This window comes from Lissotriton vulgaris, chromosome 2_1 (assembly GCF_964263255.1).
Source record: "Lissotriton vulgaris chromosome 2_1, aLisVul1.2, whole genome shotgun sequence".
NCBI classification, from domain to species: domain Eukaryota; kingdom Metazoa; phylum Chordata; class Amphibia; order Caudata; family Salamandridae; genus Lissotriton; species Lissotriton vulgaris.
In genome coordinates, this window is record NC_141687.1 from 551,261,326 (window position 1) to 551,279,293 (window position 17,968).

The following is a 17,968-nucleotide window of genomic DNA, read 5'->3' on the forward strand; positions in this document are numbered from 1 at the left end:
GCTGATCAATCATGCCAGATGGCATATGCGGGCTCTGCAGTGGGACCTGCATCACGTCCAGATATTGGAGCACTGCACAACAGTGGCAGTGGTGGCTCATAGACTGGCATTGGGTTGACAGCAGATCCCTCTCCCAACCCCAACCGGAGTTCACAGTGGTGACGGATGCGTCCCTCCTGGGATGGGGCCGCCACATGGGAGAGGTGCCTCTGGTCTCTGGCGGAGTCCAAGCTCCACATCAGCCTGTGGAGCTTTGGGTGATCCGACTTGCACTTAAAGCATTCCTTCCCTCTGTCAAGGGGAGAGTAATGCAGGTGTTAACCGACAAAACCACCGCCATGTGCTACTGCAACAAACAGGGTGGGGGGTGGGGTTGTGGACCCTATGTCAGGAAGCTCTGTGCCTCTGGACATGGCTGGAACATCAGAGCATTTTCCTGGTGGTTCAACACCTGGCAGGTTCTCTGAACGCCATGGCGGACAAACTCAGCCGCAGGTGCATGATGGATCACGAATGGCGTCTTCAAACGGACGTGGCACAAGGTCTCTTTCGGCAGTGGGGAGAGCCTTGGTTAGATCTATTTGCCACCGAAGAGAACGCTCAATGTCAGCAGTTCTGCGCTTTTCGTTGCGAGTGACGTTGCGGTCTGTTGTATGCCTTTCCGCTTATTCCACTTCTACCCAGAGTGCTGAAGAAGATCCGGTGTGACCGGGCCCAAGTCATTCTTGTGGCCCTGGACTGGGCTGGAAGAGTTTGGTATCCCAAGCTACTCATTATGAGCATCGATCCTCCAATCAGACTGCCTCTTCAGGAGGATACTCTGTTGGAGCAGCAGGGGACGGTCCTCCACCCGAACCTGTCCAGCCTCCACCTCTTTGCGTGGAGATTGAGTGGCGGCAGTTGATTCCTTTTGACTTGCCTCCTGAAGTTTGTTATGTCATTCTGGCAGCCAGGTGTCCCTCCACTAAAGTGGAGGGACGCCTGTCAGTGGTCAACGCGCGTGGTCGGCGTCTAAGTAGCGCCCGCGATCTCATCTCTGTGACCACGACGCCAGCGACGGACGCGGAGCCGCACAATTCCACCTACCGATGTGCAGGGGTTCTGCTGACAAAAACATTCCAGATCCAGTCTGATGCCTGGGGGTAAATCTAAGGTAAGGAATCTTATCACTACTAATGTTTCTTACAGATATATCGTTACAAAAGGTAAGTAACCTGTCCGTTAAAGTCCTTTTAGGTGACCAACTTCAGTAGGGAGCCAGTCAGGGGGACCATCAAGGTCCTCAGAAACAGTTACCTCAGCAGATGAAGCATTCTTTTGTCCATTCCAGTCACCTTTATCCTTTGCAGGACTTTCCTATGGAACTGGTCCTGATGCAAGGGATGAAGGAAGATGCTCAAAGGACGCTGTGGATGCTATGCGGTCGACGGAAGGGTCTTGCTGTGACTACTCCCCATCCACGAAGGGGGTGAGAAGGTCCTGGTCACAGAGTTGAAGTCCTTTGAAGCCCTTTCAGTGTTTGCAGAAAGCCAGTCCCCATTGGACTACCAGTCACCAAGTAACTTGGTCACAGGGCAATCCTTCCTGGGTTAATAACTCATCCCCTGAAGGTCCCAGCTGCACTCCCATACCACTCCTAGGTTGAGGGAACGCAGGCGCAACTTTTTCTATTAAGTCTGGGTCCCTAGCACTGAATGAATGAATGAATGAAAGGAGTCTTATACCGCGCAACTTAGCCCAAAGGCATCAAGGCGCCAGACAGGTCATCCAATCTGTAACTCTCCAATGTGTAACATTACGGATATGCCTCAATGAAAAACCACGTTTTTAATGCTTTGCGAAACAGCGCAAGGGAAGATTGCCCTGCAAGTTCAGGGGGGAGCGAGTTCCATAGCCTGGGTGCAACCATGGAGAAAGCTCTACCTCCCCATGTCGTTCTTACAAATCTGAGAACCACAAGGATATTTTTGTTGGAGGAGCGAAGAGCTCTATTGGGGGAGTAGGAGTGAATGAGGGACCTGATCCCCTCTGGACCGGTACCATAAAAAGCCCCATGAGCGAGGCAAAGGATCTTAAAAGAGATCCTGGACTGAATGGGCAGCCAGTGCAGGTTTCTTCTAGCCAAAGAGGCCGAGGCGAGCCTGGGGAGATTAAGGACCATCTTAGCCGCCGCATTCTGGACCATCTGCAAACAATGGATAAGGCTCTTATTTATACCCACATAAAGGGCGTTGCAGTAGTCCAGTCTTGAGGAAACTAATGCCACAGTGGCTTGTTTCAGAGCATCGGGGGAAAGATAATGAGCGATCTTTCTAAGGACCCTGATGATACCGCAGCAGGTGGAAACAGTCCTGCTGACCTGACGGTCAAAAGAAAGTGAGGTATCCATTAGCACCCCTAGGTTCCTGGCAGACTGACAGGGACGGGGGCAACCCCCAAGTGAGGCCGGCCACCAGTCATTTTACCAGATCTCCTGATTGCCCGCGAAGATCAAGACCTCCATTTTCTCCCCATTTAACTTCAGGAATTTCTGTATCATCCATTGAGATACCGTCCCCATACAATTCCTGAAGTTCAGGGCAGAATCCCTCACGGGCTGTGTGAGAGAGATCATTATTTGGGTGTCGTCAGCGTACGACAACACCTCGAGCCCAAAAGATCTAACTACCCTGGCAAGTGGGGCCACATAGATGTTAAACAATGTGGGGCTCGACGAGGAGCCCTGAGGGACCCCACAATGCACAGGTTTCGGGAGAGAGAGAAACTCACCCAACTTCACCCTTTGTTCCCTTTGATTAAGAAAGGAGGCCAGAAGGCTTAGAGCAGGGCCTCCGACCCCTATCTCCCTGAGACGAGTAACCAGGATAGATGGAGACAGGGTATCGAAGGCCGTCGTAAGGTCAAGCAGTACCAGAAGGGTAGTGTAGCCCTTATCGACCTTGGAGCGCATGTTATTGACCACTACAGTGAGGGCGGATTCGGTGCTGTCAGATCTCCTAAAGCCATGTTGCGAAGCATCTAAGAGGATAGAGTCATCAAGAAAAGTGCTGAGTGCTGATTAAGATGCGATTCCAATATTTTTTCAGGGGCAGGAAGAAGTGAAATAGGCCGGAAATGTTTCAAAATCCCGGGGTCCAGAGTGGGCCTCTTTAGGAGAAGCTTAACCACCGCCATCTTCCATGAGAGAGGAAAAACTCCCTCCGAGATTGCATTATTCATAACCTTCATAAGGGGGGGAATAACCACTTCCCGGCAGGCCTTCAAGACCTTAAGCGGTCAAAGGTCTAAGGGGGAACCGGATTTGGTGTTGTCAAGAAGCTGATTAATCCGTTCGGGGGTAAGGAGGGGGAAGTACAGGAGCCTAGTAGGAGGTCCGTCAGACAGACACCCCACTGTAGGAAGGGCAGGGTTAGAAGAAGATCCCAACTCAAGGTTCAGGAATTCAAGGGTGTCGTACATATCCACAATTTTTTTATGGAAAAAGATCGAAATTTTATCACACAACTCCTGAGTTTCCACTATGGGGTCGGCTGACTGAGGGGAGGGGAGGGAGTCTATGATCTTAAAAAGGTCTCATGGGGAGTTAAGAGAAGCAGTCATATTAGCAAAGTGAGCCCTCTTTTCCTCCATGATGGCTAGCTTATATTCTTTTAGGAGAGGCTTTTGTTGTTCCTTATTCGAGGAATCAAACCGAGCCCGCCAAAGCCTCTCCTGTTTACGGCACCCTTGCCTCAGCAGCCTAAGTCTGTCCGAAAACCAGGGGGCCGAGGGGCTCTTTCTTGCAGAGTAATGCTGTTTAGCGGGGCCAAGATGTCTAAAGCCCCAGAGATGGTACTTGCAAGTTCAAGAGCAGCAGAGTTAACATCCTGCATTTCAGCGGACCTCAGTTTATTCATAAATGGAAAAAGTGCTTTGTTGTTAATCGCCTTAAGATTCCTTCTGAATTCCCATTTCCTAGCATCCAGAAGGGGCGGGGCAACCTGTTGATATTTTAACTCTAAAGGGATGGCCATATGGTCGGACCAGGCTAGCGGGATGGAGGACCCGCCTTCAACCTGGAATAATTGGAAAAGACTCCATCAAGGGTGTGGCCAGCCCGGTGGGTGGGGCCAGCCACCAGCTGTGTCAAACCACAGGAAACCAGAGTTTCCAACAAAGAGAGGGTATCTCTAGAGCCCATATTTTCCAGATGGAAATTGAAGTCACCCAAGAGAGTGATATTGGGCCTGTCAATAAATGGTTCTAACACCTTGATCACATCCTGGCTAAAGGCGGATCTGGGACCTGGCGGCCTATAAAACAGGAGGCGGGAAAAAGAGACAGAGGGAGTAGAGTTGATGGAAAAGTACATATCCTGAGAGGAGTTTGATGGGATAGAGAGACATTCAGTACGGCAGATAGAGGAGTCTTTATGTAGTATTCCTATCCCTCCTCCTCTGCGACCAATTCTATCCATCCTTGTCAGGGCATACCCATTGGGAATTGCATCTACGAGGTCAGAACCTGAGGCGTCAGAAGCCTATGTTTCAGTAATAAATACGCAGGTGGGCTTTCTTAATGAAACAAAGTCCCTAAAGGCGTTGTTGTTTTTAATTAGAGACCTTGCATTAATGAGAAAACCCTCTTCGGTGACTGTGTTGGGGGAAGGCTTAGGTACCCCAGTGGTCGGTGCTAGGTGATGTTTGCGGTGAGTAGAAAACTTTGGGCTACCAATCTACAGCTCTTGTGTCCCTGCCCTGCAAACAGTCTGCCAGTTTGCCAGTGAAAATGTATGACTCTGGCTGAACTTCTTGTTGAGCAGGATACAGCAGACACAGTCCCTCTCCTTTGCTTGCCACCAGGTGCAGCAGGTGCAGTCCACGTTGGTGCAGCCTCTCTTCACCGGTCCCATAATGCAGCAGGACACTCCTTTCTAGGTATTTCTTCCAGTCTAATTGAGAGTGTGTCAGGCGTGCCCTGTTTATGCTCAGAAAAGGCCCTCAGGGGAGGATGCTGTTGGTGGCCAGTGGGCTACTAGGTTCCCTCTTTCCAGATGACCACTAATTGTAAAGTGTGGCATTTGGGCATCCAAGGATGCACCATTCTGCCCACTTCCAGTATGGCAGGATCCCACCCCTGGTGTGTGAAACTCCTTAGACCTACCCAGATGTGTAGCTACTAATAGAGCTTCACACCGAAGGAAAAACATTTTGACAACTCGTTTCCCCTTTCCTTTCCCTAGTGCCAACCTATCTGCCTGAACAATGGAGCAGCCCATCTCCTAAGTGTTACCATTTTGCCCTTGAAAGGCAGCTTCTCCTTTGTCGCTTGCCTTTTGGGCCAACACCCGTACAGCTTCCTGCAGGAGGAAGGTGACACCTGCTACCAGAACAGGCCCCTTTTGTATGCTTTTCTGGGAGTAGTAAGCACATCTCTCCAGGTGGGCAGAAGGTTGTTTCAGCTACAGGATTCTATGTGCCACCAGTATGGGGACTAAAGGCAACAAAGTGTCAACTTTGCTTAAATTGCACATTGCAACTTGTCACATTCATTTCAGCTTGAGAATCAAGTCGACAATGTAAAAAGTTGTTTGATTCCTTGGATGGCCCGCTTTTGTTGCACCAATCTAGGGTTAGCACAGCATGTGACACTGTACTCGCCAATTGATGACCAAGCCTTTCCATAGTAAACACAACTGTTTCTCATTTGTACTATCAGGACATGTAAAATTAAATGTTCTGACCATGGGGTATGTTGCACCCTGCCTTACAACTAGCTAGGACTGTCACAGTGGTGACTTATGCACTTACCAGGAGGGATTCTGGCTTTGCCATTACTTTAAATGGCAAAGTTGGGCTAGCAGTTTAAACAGTTCTTCCAGCCAAATGGCGGGCTGGGAGTCTTATTTTGCTCATGGCACCCAGGGTGGCACAACCAGTGCTGCACTCCCTCTAGGTTACCCTCTAACTTACATGCTCTGGGGGTTCTTTATATCATTTACTTGGGACTTAATGGTAAGTTAGCTTACCCAATCTGGTATGAGGAAAACAAAGTTCAAGGTTAAGGGCACAGGTCCTGAGGTCTGGTTAGCAGGCCTCGGTGCACTCTCAGAGTCTAAAAAACCTGCAGCATCATTCCCAAAACCTGGGGTTACCATACAAAAAGAGTCATTTACTTACAGTTAGGTATCCTGAATATTTAGTATGATAAGATTTAGCCTGGGCACAGTCTGTGCACTAGGCTACATGCTGGCTTACCCTTACGCCATCATTTAATTTTGACCACCAAAAATGTCTTATCGATATGTTTCATGTTTTTCTATGTCCAAGGTACCCTGTCAAAGGAGGATGATGACACAATTGTCTTAAAGATGTTCATCTGGAACAAACAAGTATTTACCCCAGTAGAAAAAGTTGATTCCGACACATATGTTAGGTTTTCATTGTAGGAAGAGAGTAGGATCAATTTGTCAAATAATTTTCAGTTAATTAAAACTATTACAAAATCCACATTAGAACAGTTTAAAAATGTTGTGGTTTTACGTTATCAGCTCTAGTGGCATAGCCTTGACTAAAAGACAGTTTTGCCCACCTGCTTCAATAGCTGTGTCAGTATTTTGAGATGAGAAGTGTTATCTCTGTAAGACTACCTTCTGTTGCTCCTTTCTGAAATGTTATTGTTCCTTGTGCCCTGAATAATGTGGCTGCCCACATTTGGTGTCACACCGAAGCACTCGTCGGTTCCAATAGAGTGGGGACCCGAAGACTACCCACGTCGAAAGAAAATACAAGGGACACCAAGAAGATTCCTCCTTTCAAAGGCGTTATTATTTTCATTTCTATGGGAAAGTTTCAATTTTGCAAATCATAAATCAGAATTTATTGACTGTTTGTCAAAGGATAGCACATAATCTCTTGGAAACGAGTAAAAAAGTTTCTTGATGTCATTAATTTGCAATATTTGGGCATTTTGATGTGGATATTTTCTTCTTGTGGTACCCTAACTGAAGTTTTTAACATGTTCTGATAAGTTGGTTGTAATTGAGGTATGTTTGAGGAACCATTGTGATATGTATGTGATATGTATGAGAGTGTGTTGAAGTTTTTCACATGCTTTGTGGAGAAAGGTTGGACTTACCATGTTTACATATGTAGACTGTAAGGTGATCTGTGAGTATCTGTTTTGTTACTTCTTACTATTTTCCACAAATGAGTAGTTAATTTGTGGATAATATGAGATAAAATACTGAAAAGAAAATATAGGTAATAAAAAGTACTCTGAGAAAATATATAGACTATTTTTGATTACCATTGTTCTTGTCTCAATATGTATACTGTGAATAATACAATACTATCGGATGTATACGATTGCAAAAAAAATAGGGTTGGCGGTTATTGTTCTTTAGTTTGAGTTAATATAACCTGCTCCTGTGGCTCTTTATTCATCTCCTTCCAGGAGCCCTTTTTTCCCTTTATACACAAATTAAGTGTTGGAAGAGAGGGGACTTCTTATTAATGGCAATATAGTTCTCTCCCCGCCAACATTATGGTCCCCTCACCCAATTTTTATTCAGGTTGACTATAGATGTAGGACAACTAAGAAAACCTCAATCTCTGTAGTGATCAATCTTCTCCGACGGCCTGAAAGAGTAAGGGCTATCGGAGATTTGGCTGTATGTTTGCCCAGCCAATTTACATGGGCAGATATATAGCCGTTTTTCAATACCCTTCACCACCAGAAAGAAAATGGTGGTAAAGGGCACTAAAAAGTGGGCAATGCCCCCCACTCCATGGAAGGAAGCTCCCATGGTGAGGGTGCATTTTTTTTTGGTGTTTTTTCAAAAAGAAAATCCAGCTTTAGGACTTTCTGTTAAAACATTTTTAAAAATGTATCTTTGCCAGGCAGCTCCATTATGTTTGATAGAGCCGTCTGGTAAATTTACAATGCAACGGAAGGAATTGGTTTGATCACTGTTCCTGTCAATGCTTTAAATGCTCGCTCGGCCAACAGACAGTTTAAAATTTGGCATTTGACACTTCCTGTGGGGGACGTAGTAATTTACTCCATTGCCCTGGCAGAGGACAGGCCAACTGTCAAAATTAGATTGACAGTTAAATGGGTAGAGAAATAGAAGTTTTTCAATGTCTGTCACCACCAGGACAAACCTGGTGGTAAGGGGAATTGTTTTCTTTATTTACAAGAAGAAAATCCTGCTTTGGGATTTTCTTTTTTTTTACTTTGCCATTAGGCTACTTCATTTTTGACATAGCCGTCCAGCAAAAATAACAGTGCATTGGCAGAAACCACTTGCACGCGTGGTTCCTGTCAATGCTTGAAATGCCTGACTAGCCAATGGACGTTTCACAATTTGGTAGTTGGACCTCATCAGGACAACTGAATAATTTATTTCATTGCCCTAGAGGATTATGGGCCGATCACCAACTTATAAATGAGGTCCTATATCTTTAACTGTAGATTGTGAAGTGATTTTCTGCATCCATAGCAAACCATTATGAGAAGATGTAAAGTAAAAATATGTTATAGTTTTTCTTACATCACACAGCTCTTTTTTCATTAAAATATTGTGGTATGTCCTAATCTTTTATTTGTACTCACTTTTCAGACCTTTGTCCGTGATATTTATCCATTCCGAAGGTCAGTGTCCCCACAGCTGAACCTGGTGCACATGCCTCCTGAAAGAGGACAGGAGCTCATCCAAAAACAGGTATCTTAATCCATTAAACTATTTCTAAATAGTATATGAAGATGGAGACTGACCTTTGCTTCCTCTCCTTAATTATGTCTGAATAGCAACTTTTTGAGCTACAATAGACTTCAAAGTTGCAGGGCTCCAATATTCTAAATTTAGTGTTCTTTCCAATATGATTTAAGTAGGCACAAACTACCACCAAAACCAATTGCGCTGATACAAAATTGGTCACAGTATAATATTTTCTGAGCAATCACTGAGCCCTGTAAGTATGTGGCATTGATTACAATTTGTACTCTAAGTAGTTTTTTAATCAAATGTTCCTAACACATTTGCCAAGACATTCAGACTTAGTTGGAGGAAGCAACTACTTTTATTTATTCAGTAAAGGTTTTTGTTAAGTGCAGATCATGTGGGTTCAGGTGTCAAAGTGTAGTGCAGTCAAGATTAACACACTGTTTGAGACATGTGTGCTGTAGATACACATGCTTTGCATACTCTTGCATTCTAGTGTTGGGTCCAGACGTTTGTAAGTTGCTTTTCTTCAAAGAAGTCTTTCCTAGTAATGCGGTAAGGGGACTCTTCCTTTCGGTGATAGTACCCAATGGTCATCGATTCCATTGTTAGATTTTTTTTTCCCCATCGGGTTGGGATGTGTATTGCTGCACTCCGGTTCGAAACCATTCTTCGAATTCGCCTTGCCGCACAATCCTCTCTACGTACCCTCAACCAAATTGTATCGTATGTGTCTCCCACTTCTCCGCGTATCAACGGAATCGACTTTTCGCTCGGAAAGCTTCATGGATGGCCATCAGGCATAACCGTGTTGTATCAGCTCTCCATTGAGGGATTGGACATCCTTTAAATTCTGCCCTAAGTGCCACATGATTCGCACAGGGTGTGTAACTTGTGCTTGTCTCCGGAGCACAAGGAAGAAGACCTATGGCGCTTGCAGATCGTTTCGATCAAAGAAAATTCTTCGCGATCGTCAGGTTCTACATCAATAGAAACAGCGTCAAAGCATCGAACACACACCGGACATCTTCAGTGAAGATTCTGGTCAAGCAGACGTGGAGGCATCAGCGGTGGAGGAGGAGGAAGCCCTCTCCATGCAGGACTCTGACTCGGAGCTTATGATAGACCTAGGCGCCGAAGGTAACTTGACTAGGTGACGTGAGTAGAGAAGACCCCTTGCCCCCTTAATTTGTCCCAAAAAGCACAAGGCTTCGGCACCACCTCTTCCTTCTGGTCAAGGTCAGCTTCGAGACTACATTTCTGACATCCCACCTCCAGGCTCTGCTCAGAAACAGCCAGTCAAGCCTTCCAGCTCGGTGCTGAGTCTGCAAAAGTCCTCATCAAAACCAAAGCCCTCCGGTTCCAAACAGAAATCTGGCAGGGGCCGAAATCCTACATGCCTAAAGCCAAGCAGCCTTCCGAGCCAAAATCTTCCGTACGGAAAGGCCAGCACACACCGGCACCGAAAGCATCAGCACCAAAGACGTTGGCGCCGAAATCCAAAGATTCTTCTTCAGATCTGAATTTGCACTTTCTTCCACCGAAAACGGATCCCATGTAAAAGAGACTATATATTAACCCTGAGACTGGTCATATTCATACCAAAATGCCTCAAAAAAATTAACTTTCGAATGAGGACACTCCTTACAAGATTCCTTTTAAGAAATAATCTGTTCCTACCTGTCCTTTTCATCCACCATCCTCATCCCCTCCACCACCTCCTTCACCACCTTCAAATCCTTTGCAAATTACCTCTCAGGATTCTCCACAATATCACCACGGTGACGAGGATGGTGATGATAGGGGGCACATTTACCGGTAGATCCATGGACAGATTATTCAATAGATCCTCCAGCAGATAATGACCCAGATCTTTACCCAGCCAAGCCTTGTCCTCCAGACGACAATGTATCCCACCAGGAACTCATTGCTAGGGCTGCACAAGATCATGGAGTGGCACTACAGAAAGAATCATTAGAAGAAGATTTTTTGTTTGAGGCCTAAGGATCGACAAATATGTTGGCACAAAGACTTCCTATGCTTAAGGGCATGATAAGATTTTTAGGGATCCAATACAAGCATGCATCTTGACTCCTAGGGTTGACAAAAAGTACAAAGCCTCCCCAACAGACCCAGTATTTATCAAGGGCCATTTGCCACTAGATTCACTAGTAGTGTCTAATGCTCGTAAACGGACTAATTCCCAAACATCAGGGGATGGTCCTCCACCAGATAAGGAGTCTAAATTAATACCCACTTCTGGCAAGCGCATAGCTGCTCAAGCTGCAAATCAATTGCGCATTGCAAATACACAGGACCTTCTAGCCAGGTATGACAGGTCACACTGGGATGAGATGGAGCAATTGCTTCAATTTCTCCCAGACTAGCATAAAGCTAAACCACAGGATATAGTAAATGAGGGTAAACTAATTTCAAATTCTTCCATGAGGTGTGCTCTTATTGCTGCTGAAACTGTGGCTAGAGAGGTCAACACTAGCATTTTGCTTAGGAGACATGCTTGGTTAAGGAGCTCTGGGTTTAAGCCAGAGGTCCAACAATCCATTCTTAACATACCATTTGACAAAAACATCTTTTTGGTCCTGAAGTAGATCAGGAATTGGAAAAAATGAAAAAAGCCACTGAAGTAGCCAAGTCCATGGGAGCGCTCCAGTCTCCTGCAAACAGAGGCTCCTTTCGTCCTTCCTTTTACCGAGGGGGGTCCAAAACCACATCCTCAGACCAGAGTACATCTAACTACAAAGGTAACAACCAGTGCTCTCCTTCAAGAGGATTTTTTCGAAGAGGTTGTAGATTGAACAACTTTCAAGGTAGCGGTAAGGGCAAAAGACCTAATAACTCCCCTTCCCCTAATAAGCAGTAACTTGCCCACACTTCCCCCCCCACAACTACACCACACCTGTCTGGGAAAGACTTCAACAATTTGTCCCTATTTAGCAGCCCATAATAACAAACAAATGGGTGATTAGATATATCCGACATAGTTATTGCCTGGAGCTTACTATCAATCCCTTAAACATTCCACCGCAACCTCACAAATTGTCTCCAGGACACCTAAAATTACTCAAACAGGAAGTGCAATCTCTCTTTCAGAAAGGAGCTAAGGAGCCGGTTCCCACACAGTACCAGGGCTCAGGGGTTTACTCTCTGTATTTTCTCATTCCCAAAAAGGACGATTCCATAAGACCTATTCTGGATCTCAGAGAGTTAAACCATTATATACTGTCAGAACACTTTCACATGGTGACCCTTCAACAGGTATTTCCACTTTTACAGAAGGCAGATATTATGCCTACTCTAGACTTAAAAGAAGCATATTTTCATGTGCCAATTCATCCGGTTCATCACAAATACGTCAGATTTTTGATAGCAAGCAAGCATTACCACTTCAAAGTACTTCCCTTCGGGGTGACTACAGCATCCAGATTATTTACCAAATGTCTGGCTATATTCACAGCTCCTCTCAGAAGATAGCATATTCACGTTATCCCTATCTAGACGGCAGACTCAGCAAAGCCTATGACACATTCAAATCACAATAGACTTACTTCATCAACAAGGATTAACGGTCAGTGCACAAAAATCTCACCTGCATCCGTCACAGATGCAGTCTTACCTAGGAGCTACTCTAGACACAGTCAAAGCTCTAACCTCTCCCAATGTAGCCAGAATTCACAATATTCAGGCTCTCATGCTACAGTTTTAGTCCAACCAACTTTACCAACCAGAGTGTTCATGCAACTGCTGGGAATGATTGCATCTTGCATCGCAATTGTACCACATGCAAGACTTCACATGAGTCCACTACAAGAGTGCTTGGCACGTCAGGGGAATCAGTTACAGGGTCAATTAACCAATCTAGTGTTGGTAGAATGCCGTTCACATTGCTCTCTGCAATGGTGAAACCTACAAAACTTGTCAAAGGATGGCCTTTCATCAACCCTATTCCACAGATCATGCTCACAGTAGACGCATCTATGACTGGTTGCGGTGCTCATGTCCACGATTACAAAATACAAGGTCTGTGGAGAAACAAACACAAAAGTCTCCACATCAACTATCTAGAGCTTCTAGCAGTTTTTTTTAGCACTCAAAGCTTTTCAAACTCACTTCATAGGCAAAACTGTCCTAGTCTGAACATGACATTATTATCTGCAAAAGCAGGAAGGGACACACTCTCTCCAATGGTCAAGACTCGCTCAAGACATTTGGAATTGGGGGATCCATCACAACATTTATCTTCTGGCATAACACAAATCAAATTGCCCACCTTCTCAGCAGAAGAAGACAGCAAATTCATGAGTGGGAACTTCATCTCCAAGTTCTCCTTACCTACTTTCAACAATGGGGATTCCCACAAATAGACTTGTTCGCCACAGCAGAAAACGTAAAAGGCCCAAGCTTCTGCACCAGGTTCCCACACACACTCCCAAATGACAATGCCCTATGAATGAACTGGTAAGGGATATTTGCCTATGCTTTTCAGCTTCTCCCGCTCATTCCATGCCTGGTTTGGAAGCTCAGGTAAACATCCCTCACACTTATTCTAGTAGCTCCCACATGGGCCAGTCAGCCATGGTACACCACCCTGTTAGAGCTGTCACTAGTTCCACATCAAAATCTACTCCTCACCTCAAGTCTCCTCACACAGAACCATGGAGAGATCAGACATCCAAATCCCAAAGAACTGAACTTAGCGATCTGGCTCCCGAAGTCATAGATTTTGGTTATTTAAATTTATCACCAGACTGTATGAATATTCTAAAAGAAGCAAGAAGGCCAACCACCAGAGCTTGCTATGCAGCAAAGTCGAAAATATTTGTTGTATACTGCAATAACAACAAAATCAATCCTTTAGATGCTTCTATACAAAACATTATCTGTTACCTGTTACACTTACATAAAACTGGACTGGCTTACACCTTGTATTAGTAGCTGTGTATTTGCAGAACAGGCAACATCTGTCACTATTCAGAGTCTCAGTAATCAAAGCTTTCATGGAGGGGTTGAAGAGAGTAATACCACCAAGGATTCCTCCTGTCCCAGTTTGAAATCTCAACGTTACAAAAAGGGGTGGGGTCGCACACTACTCACACACCGGCGGAAGTTGCCCCTAAGGACTCTGGTCATTGTAGTAGAGTGTTTGCGATGCATCATCTTTCGATCTTGCTATCTTCGCAGTCTTCGCCATCCCTGGACACGTGTTTCGGGTTTTCAACCCTCGTCAGCAGGGATAGGCAGTGTTCTGGGGTCGCCGATGGCTGCCAATATCTGCCAGGTATAGTACCACTCCGGCGCGTAGGTGCGGGATCACAGGCTCGTCAGCCCGCTGCTCAAGGGAGCTTTAAGTTACAAAAAGGGGTGGGGTCGCACACTACTCACACACCGGCGGAAGTTGCCCCTAAGGACTCTGGTCATTGTAGTAGAGTGTTCGCGATGCATCATCTTTCGATCTTGCTATCTTCGCTGTCTTCGCCATCCCTGGACACGTGTTTCGGGTTTTCAACCCTCGTCAGCAGGGATAGGCAGTGTTCTGGGGTCTCCGATGGCTGCCAATATCTGCCAGGTATAGTACCACTCCGGCGCATAGGTGCGGGATCCCAGGCTCGTCAGCCCGCTGCTCAAGGGAGCTTTAAGTTACAAAAAGGGGTGGGGTCACACACTACTCACACACCGGCGGAAGTTGCCCCTAAGGACTCTGGTCATTGTAGTAGAGTGTTCGCGATGCATCATTTTTCGATCTTGCTATCTTCGCTGTCTTCGCCATCCCTGGACACGTGTTTCGGGTTTTCAACCCTCGTCAGCAGGGATAGGCAGTGTTCTGGGGTCGCCGATGGCTGCCAATATCTGCCAGGTATAGTACCACTCCGGCGCGTAGGTGCGGGATCCCAGGCTCGTCAGCCCGCTGCTCAAGGGAGCTTTAAGTTACAAAAAGGGGTGGGGTCGCACACTACTCACACACCGGTGGAAGTTGCCCCTAAGGACTCTGGTCATTGTAGTAGAGTGTTCGCGATGCATCATCTTTCGATCTTGCTATCTTCGCTGTCTTCGCCATCCCTGGACACGTGTTTCGGGTTTTCAACCCTCGTCAGCAGGGATAGGCAGTGTTCTGGGGTCGCCGATGGCTGCCAATATCTGCCAGGTATAGTACCACTCCGGCGCGTAGGTGCGGGATCCCAGGCTCGTCAGCCCGCTGCTCAAGGGAGCTTTAAGTTACAAAAAGGGGTGGGGTCGCACACTACTCACACACCGGCGGAAGTTGCCCCTAAGGACTCTGGTCATTGTAGTAGAGTGTTCGCGATGCATCATCTTTCGATCTTGCTATCTTCGCTGTCTTCGCCATCCCTGGACACGTGTTTCGGGTTTTCAACCCTCGTCAGCAGGGATAGGCAGTGTTCTGGGGTCGCCGATGGCTGCCAATATCTGCCAGGTATAGTACCACTCCGGCGCGTAGGTGCGGGATCCCAGGCTCGTCAGCCCGCTGCTCAAGGGAGCTTTAAGTTACAAAAAGGGGTGGGGTCGCACACTACTCACACACCGGCGGAAGTTGCCCCTAAGGACTGGTCATTGTAGTAGAGTGTTCGCGATGCATCATCTTTCGATCTTGCTATCTTCGCTGTCTTCGCCATCCCTGGACACGTGTTTCGGGTTTTCAACCCTCGTCAGCAGGGATAGGCAGTGTTCTGGGGTCGCCGATGGCTGCCAATATCTGCCAGGTATAGTACCACTCCGGCGCGTAGGTGCGGAATCCCAGGCTCGTCAGCCCGCTGCTCAAGGGAGCTTTAAGTTACAAAAAGGGGTGGGGTCGCACACTACTCACACACCGCGGAAGTTGCCCCTAAGGACTCTGGTCATTGTAGTAGAGTGTTCCCGATGCATCATCTTTCGATCTTGCTATCTTCACTGTCTTCGCCATCCCTGGACACGTGTTTCGGGTTTTCAACCCTCGTCAGCAGGGATAGGCAGTGTTCTGGGGTCGCCGATGGCTGCCAATATCTGCCAGGTATAGTACCACTCCGGCGCGTAGGTGCGGGATGCCAGGCTCGTCAGCCCGCTGCTCAAGGGAGCTTTAAGTTACAAAAAGGGGTGGGGTCGCACACTACTCACACACCGGCGGAAATTGCCCCTAAGGACTCTGGTCATTGTAGTAGAGTGTTCGCGATGCATCATCTTTCGATCTTGCTACCTTCGCTGTCTTCGCCATCCCTGGACACGTGTTTCGGGTTTTCAACCCTCGTCAGCAGGGATAGGCAGTGTTCTGGGGTCGCCGATGGCTGCCAATATCTGCCAGGTATAGTACCACTCCGGCGCATAGGTGCGGGATCCCAGGCTCGTCAGCCCGCTGCTCAAGGGAGCTTTAAGTTACAAAAAGGGGTGGGGTCGCACACTACTCACACACCGGCGGAAGTTGCCCCTAAGGACTCTGGTCATTGTAGTAGAGTGTTCGCAATGCATCATCTTTCGATCTTGCTATCTTCGCTGTCTTCGCCATCCCTGGACACGTGTTTCGGGTTTTCAACCCTCGTCAGCAGGGATAGGCAGTGTTCTGGGGTTGCCGATGGCTGCCAATATCTGCCAGGTATAGTACAACTCCGGCGCGTAGGTGCGGGATCCCAGGCTCGTCAGCCCGCTGCTCAAGGGAGCTTTAAGTTACAAAAAGGGGTGGGGTCGCACACTACTCACACACCGGCGGAAGTTGCCCCTAAGGACTCTGGTCATTGTAGTAGAGTGTTCGCGATGCGTCATCTTTCGATATTGCTATCTTCGCTGTCTTCGCCATCCCTGGACACGTGTTTCGGGTTTTCAACCCTCGTCAGCAGGGATAGGCAGTGTTCTGGGGTCGCCGATGGCTGCCAATATCTGCCAGGTATAGTACCACTCCGGCGCGTAGGTGCGGGATCCCAGGCTCGTCAGCCCGCTGCTCAAGGGAGCTTTAAGTTACAAAAAGGGGTGGGGCCGCACACTACTCACACACCGGCGGAAGTTGCCCCTAAGGACTCTGGTCATTGTAGTAGAGTGTTCGCGATGCATCATCTTTCGATCTTGCTATATTCGCTGTCTTCGCCATCCCTGGACACGTGTTTCGGGTTTTCAACCCTCGTCAGCAGGGATAGGCAGTGTTCTGGGGTCGCCGATGGCTGCCAATATCTGCCAGGTATAGTACCACTCCGGCGCGTAGGTGCGGGATCCCAGGCTCGTCAGCCCACTGCTCAAGGGAGCTTTAAGTTACAAAAAGGGGTGGGGTCGCACACTACTCACACACCGGCGGAAGTTGCCCCTAAGGACTCTGGTCATTGTAGTAGAGTGTTCGCGATGCATCATCTTTCGATCTTGCTATCTTCGCTGTCTTCGCCATCCCTGGATACGTGTTTCGGGTTTTCAACCCTCGTCAGCAGGGATAGGCAGTGTTCTGGGGTCGCCGATGGCTGCCAATATCTGCCAGGTATAGTACCACTCCGGCGCGTAGGTGCGGGATCCCAGGCTCGTCAGCCCGCTGCTCAAGGGAGCTTTAAGTTACAAAAAGGGGTGGGGTTGCACACTACTCACACACCGGCGGAAGTTGCCCCTAAGGACTCTGGTCATTGTAGTAGAGTGTTCGCGATGCATCATCTTTCGATCTTGCTATCTTCGCTGTCTTCGCCATCCCTGGACACGTGTTTCGGGTTTTCAACCCTCGTCAGCAGGGATAGGCAGTGTTCTGGGGTCGCCGATGGCTGCCAATATCTGCCAGGTATAGTACCACTCCGGCGCGTCGGTGCGGGATCCCAGGCTCGTCAGCCTGCTGCTCAAGGGAGCTTTAAGTTACAAAAAGGGGTGGGGTCACACACTACTCACACACCGGCGGAAGTTGCCCCTAAGGACTCTGGTCATTGTAGTAGAGTGTTCGCGATGCATCATCTTTTGATCTTGCTATCTTCGCTGTCTTCGCCATCCCTGGACACGTGTTTCGGGTTTTCAACCCTCGTCAGCAGGGATAGGCAGTGTTCCGGGGGTCGCCGATGGCTGCCAATATCTGCCAGGTATAGTACCACTCCGGCGCGTAGGTGCGGGATCCCAGGCTCGTCAGCCCGCTGCTCAAGGGAGCTTTAAGTTACAAAAAGGGGTGGGGTCGCACACTACTCACACACCGGCGGAAGTTGCCCCTAAGGACTCTGGTCATTGTAGTAGAGTGTTCGCGATGCATCATCTTTCGATCTTGCTATCTTCGCTGTCTTCGCCTGGCAAACTTCCGCCGGTGTGTGAGTA

The 17,968-nt window shown here is 47.6% G+C and overlaps 1 protein-coding gene across 1 annotated transcript in view; it reads left to right on the forward strand.

Moving 5' to 3' along the window:
• The window catches only part of UNC80 (unc-80 subunit of NALCN channel complex), a 2,521,865-nt gene that overhangs the window by 1,518,408 nt on the left and 985,489 nt on the right, over positions 1 to 17,968 (forward strand). Inside the window, exon 42 of the mRNA XM_086955549.1 lies at positions 8,603 to 8,704. Within this exon, the coding sequence (XP_086811675.1) occupies positions 8,603 to 8,704 (102 nt within the window). The remainder of the gene's footprint in view (positions 1 to 8,602; positions 8,705 to 17,968) is intronic.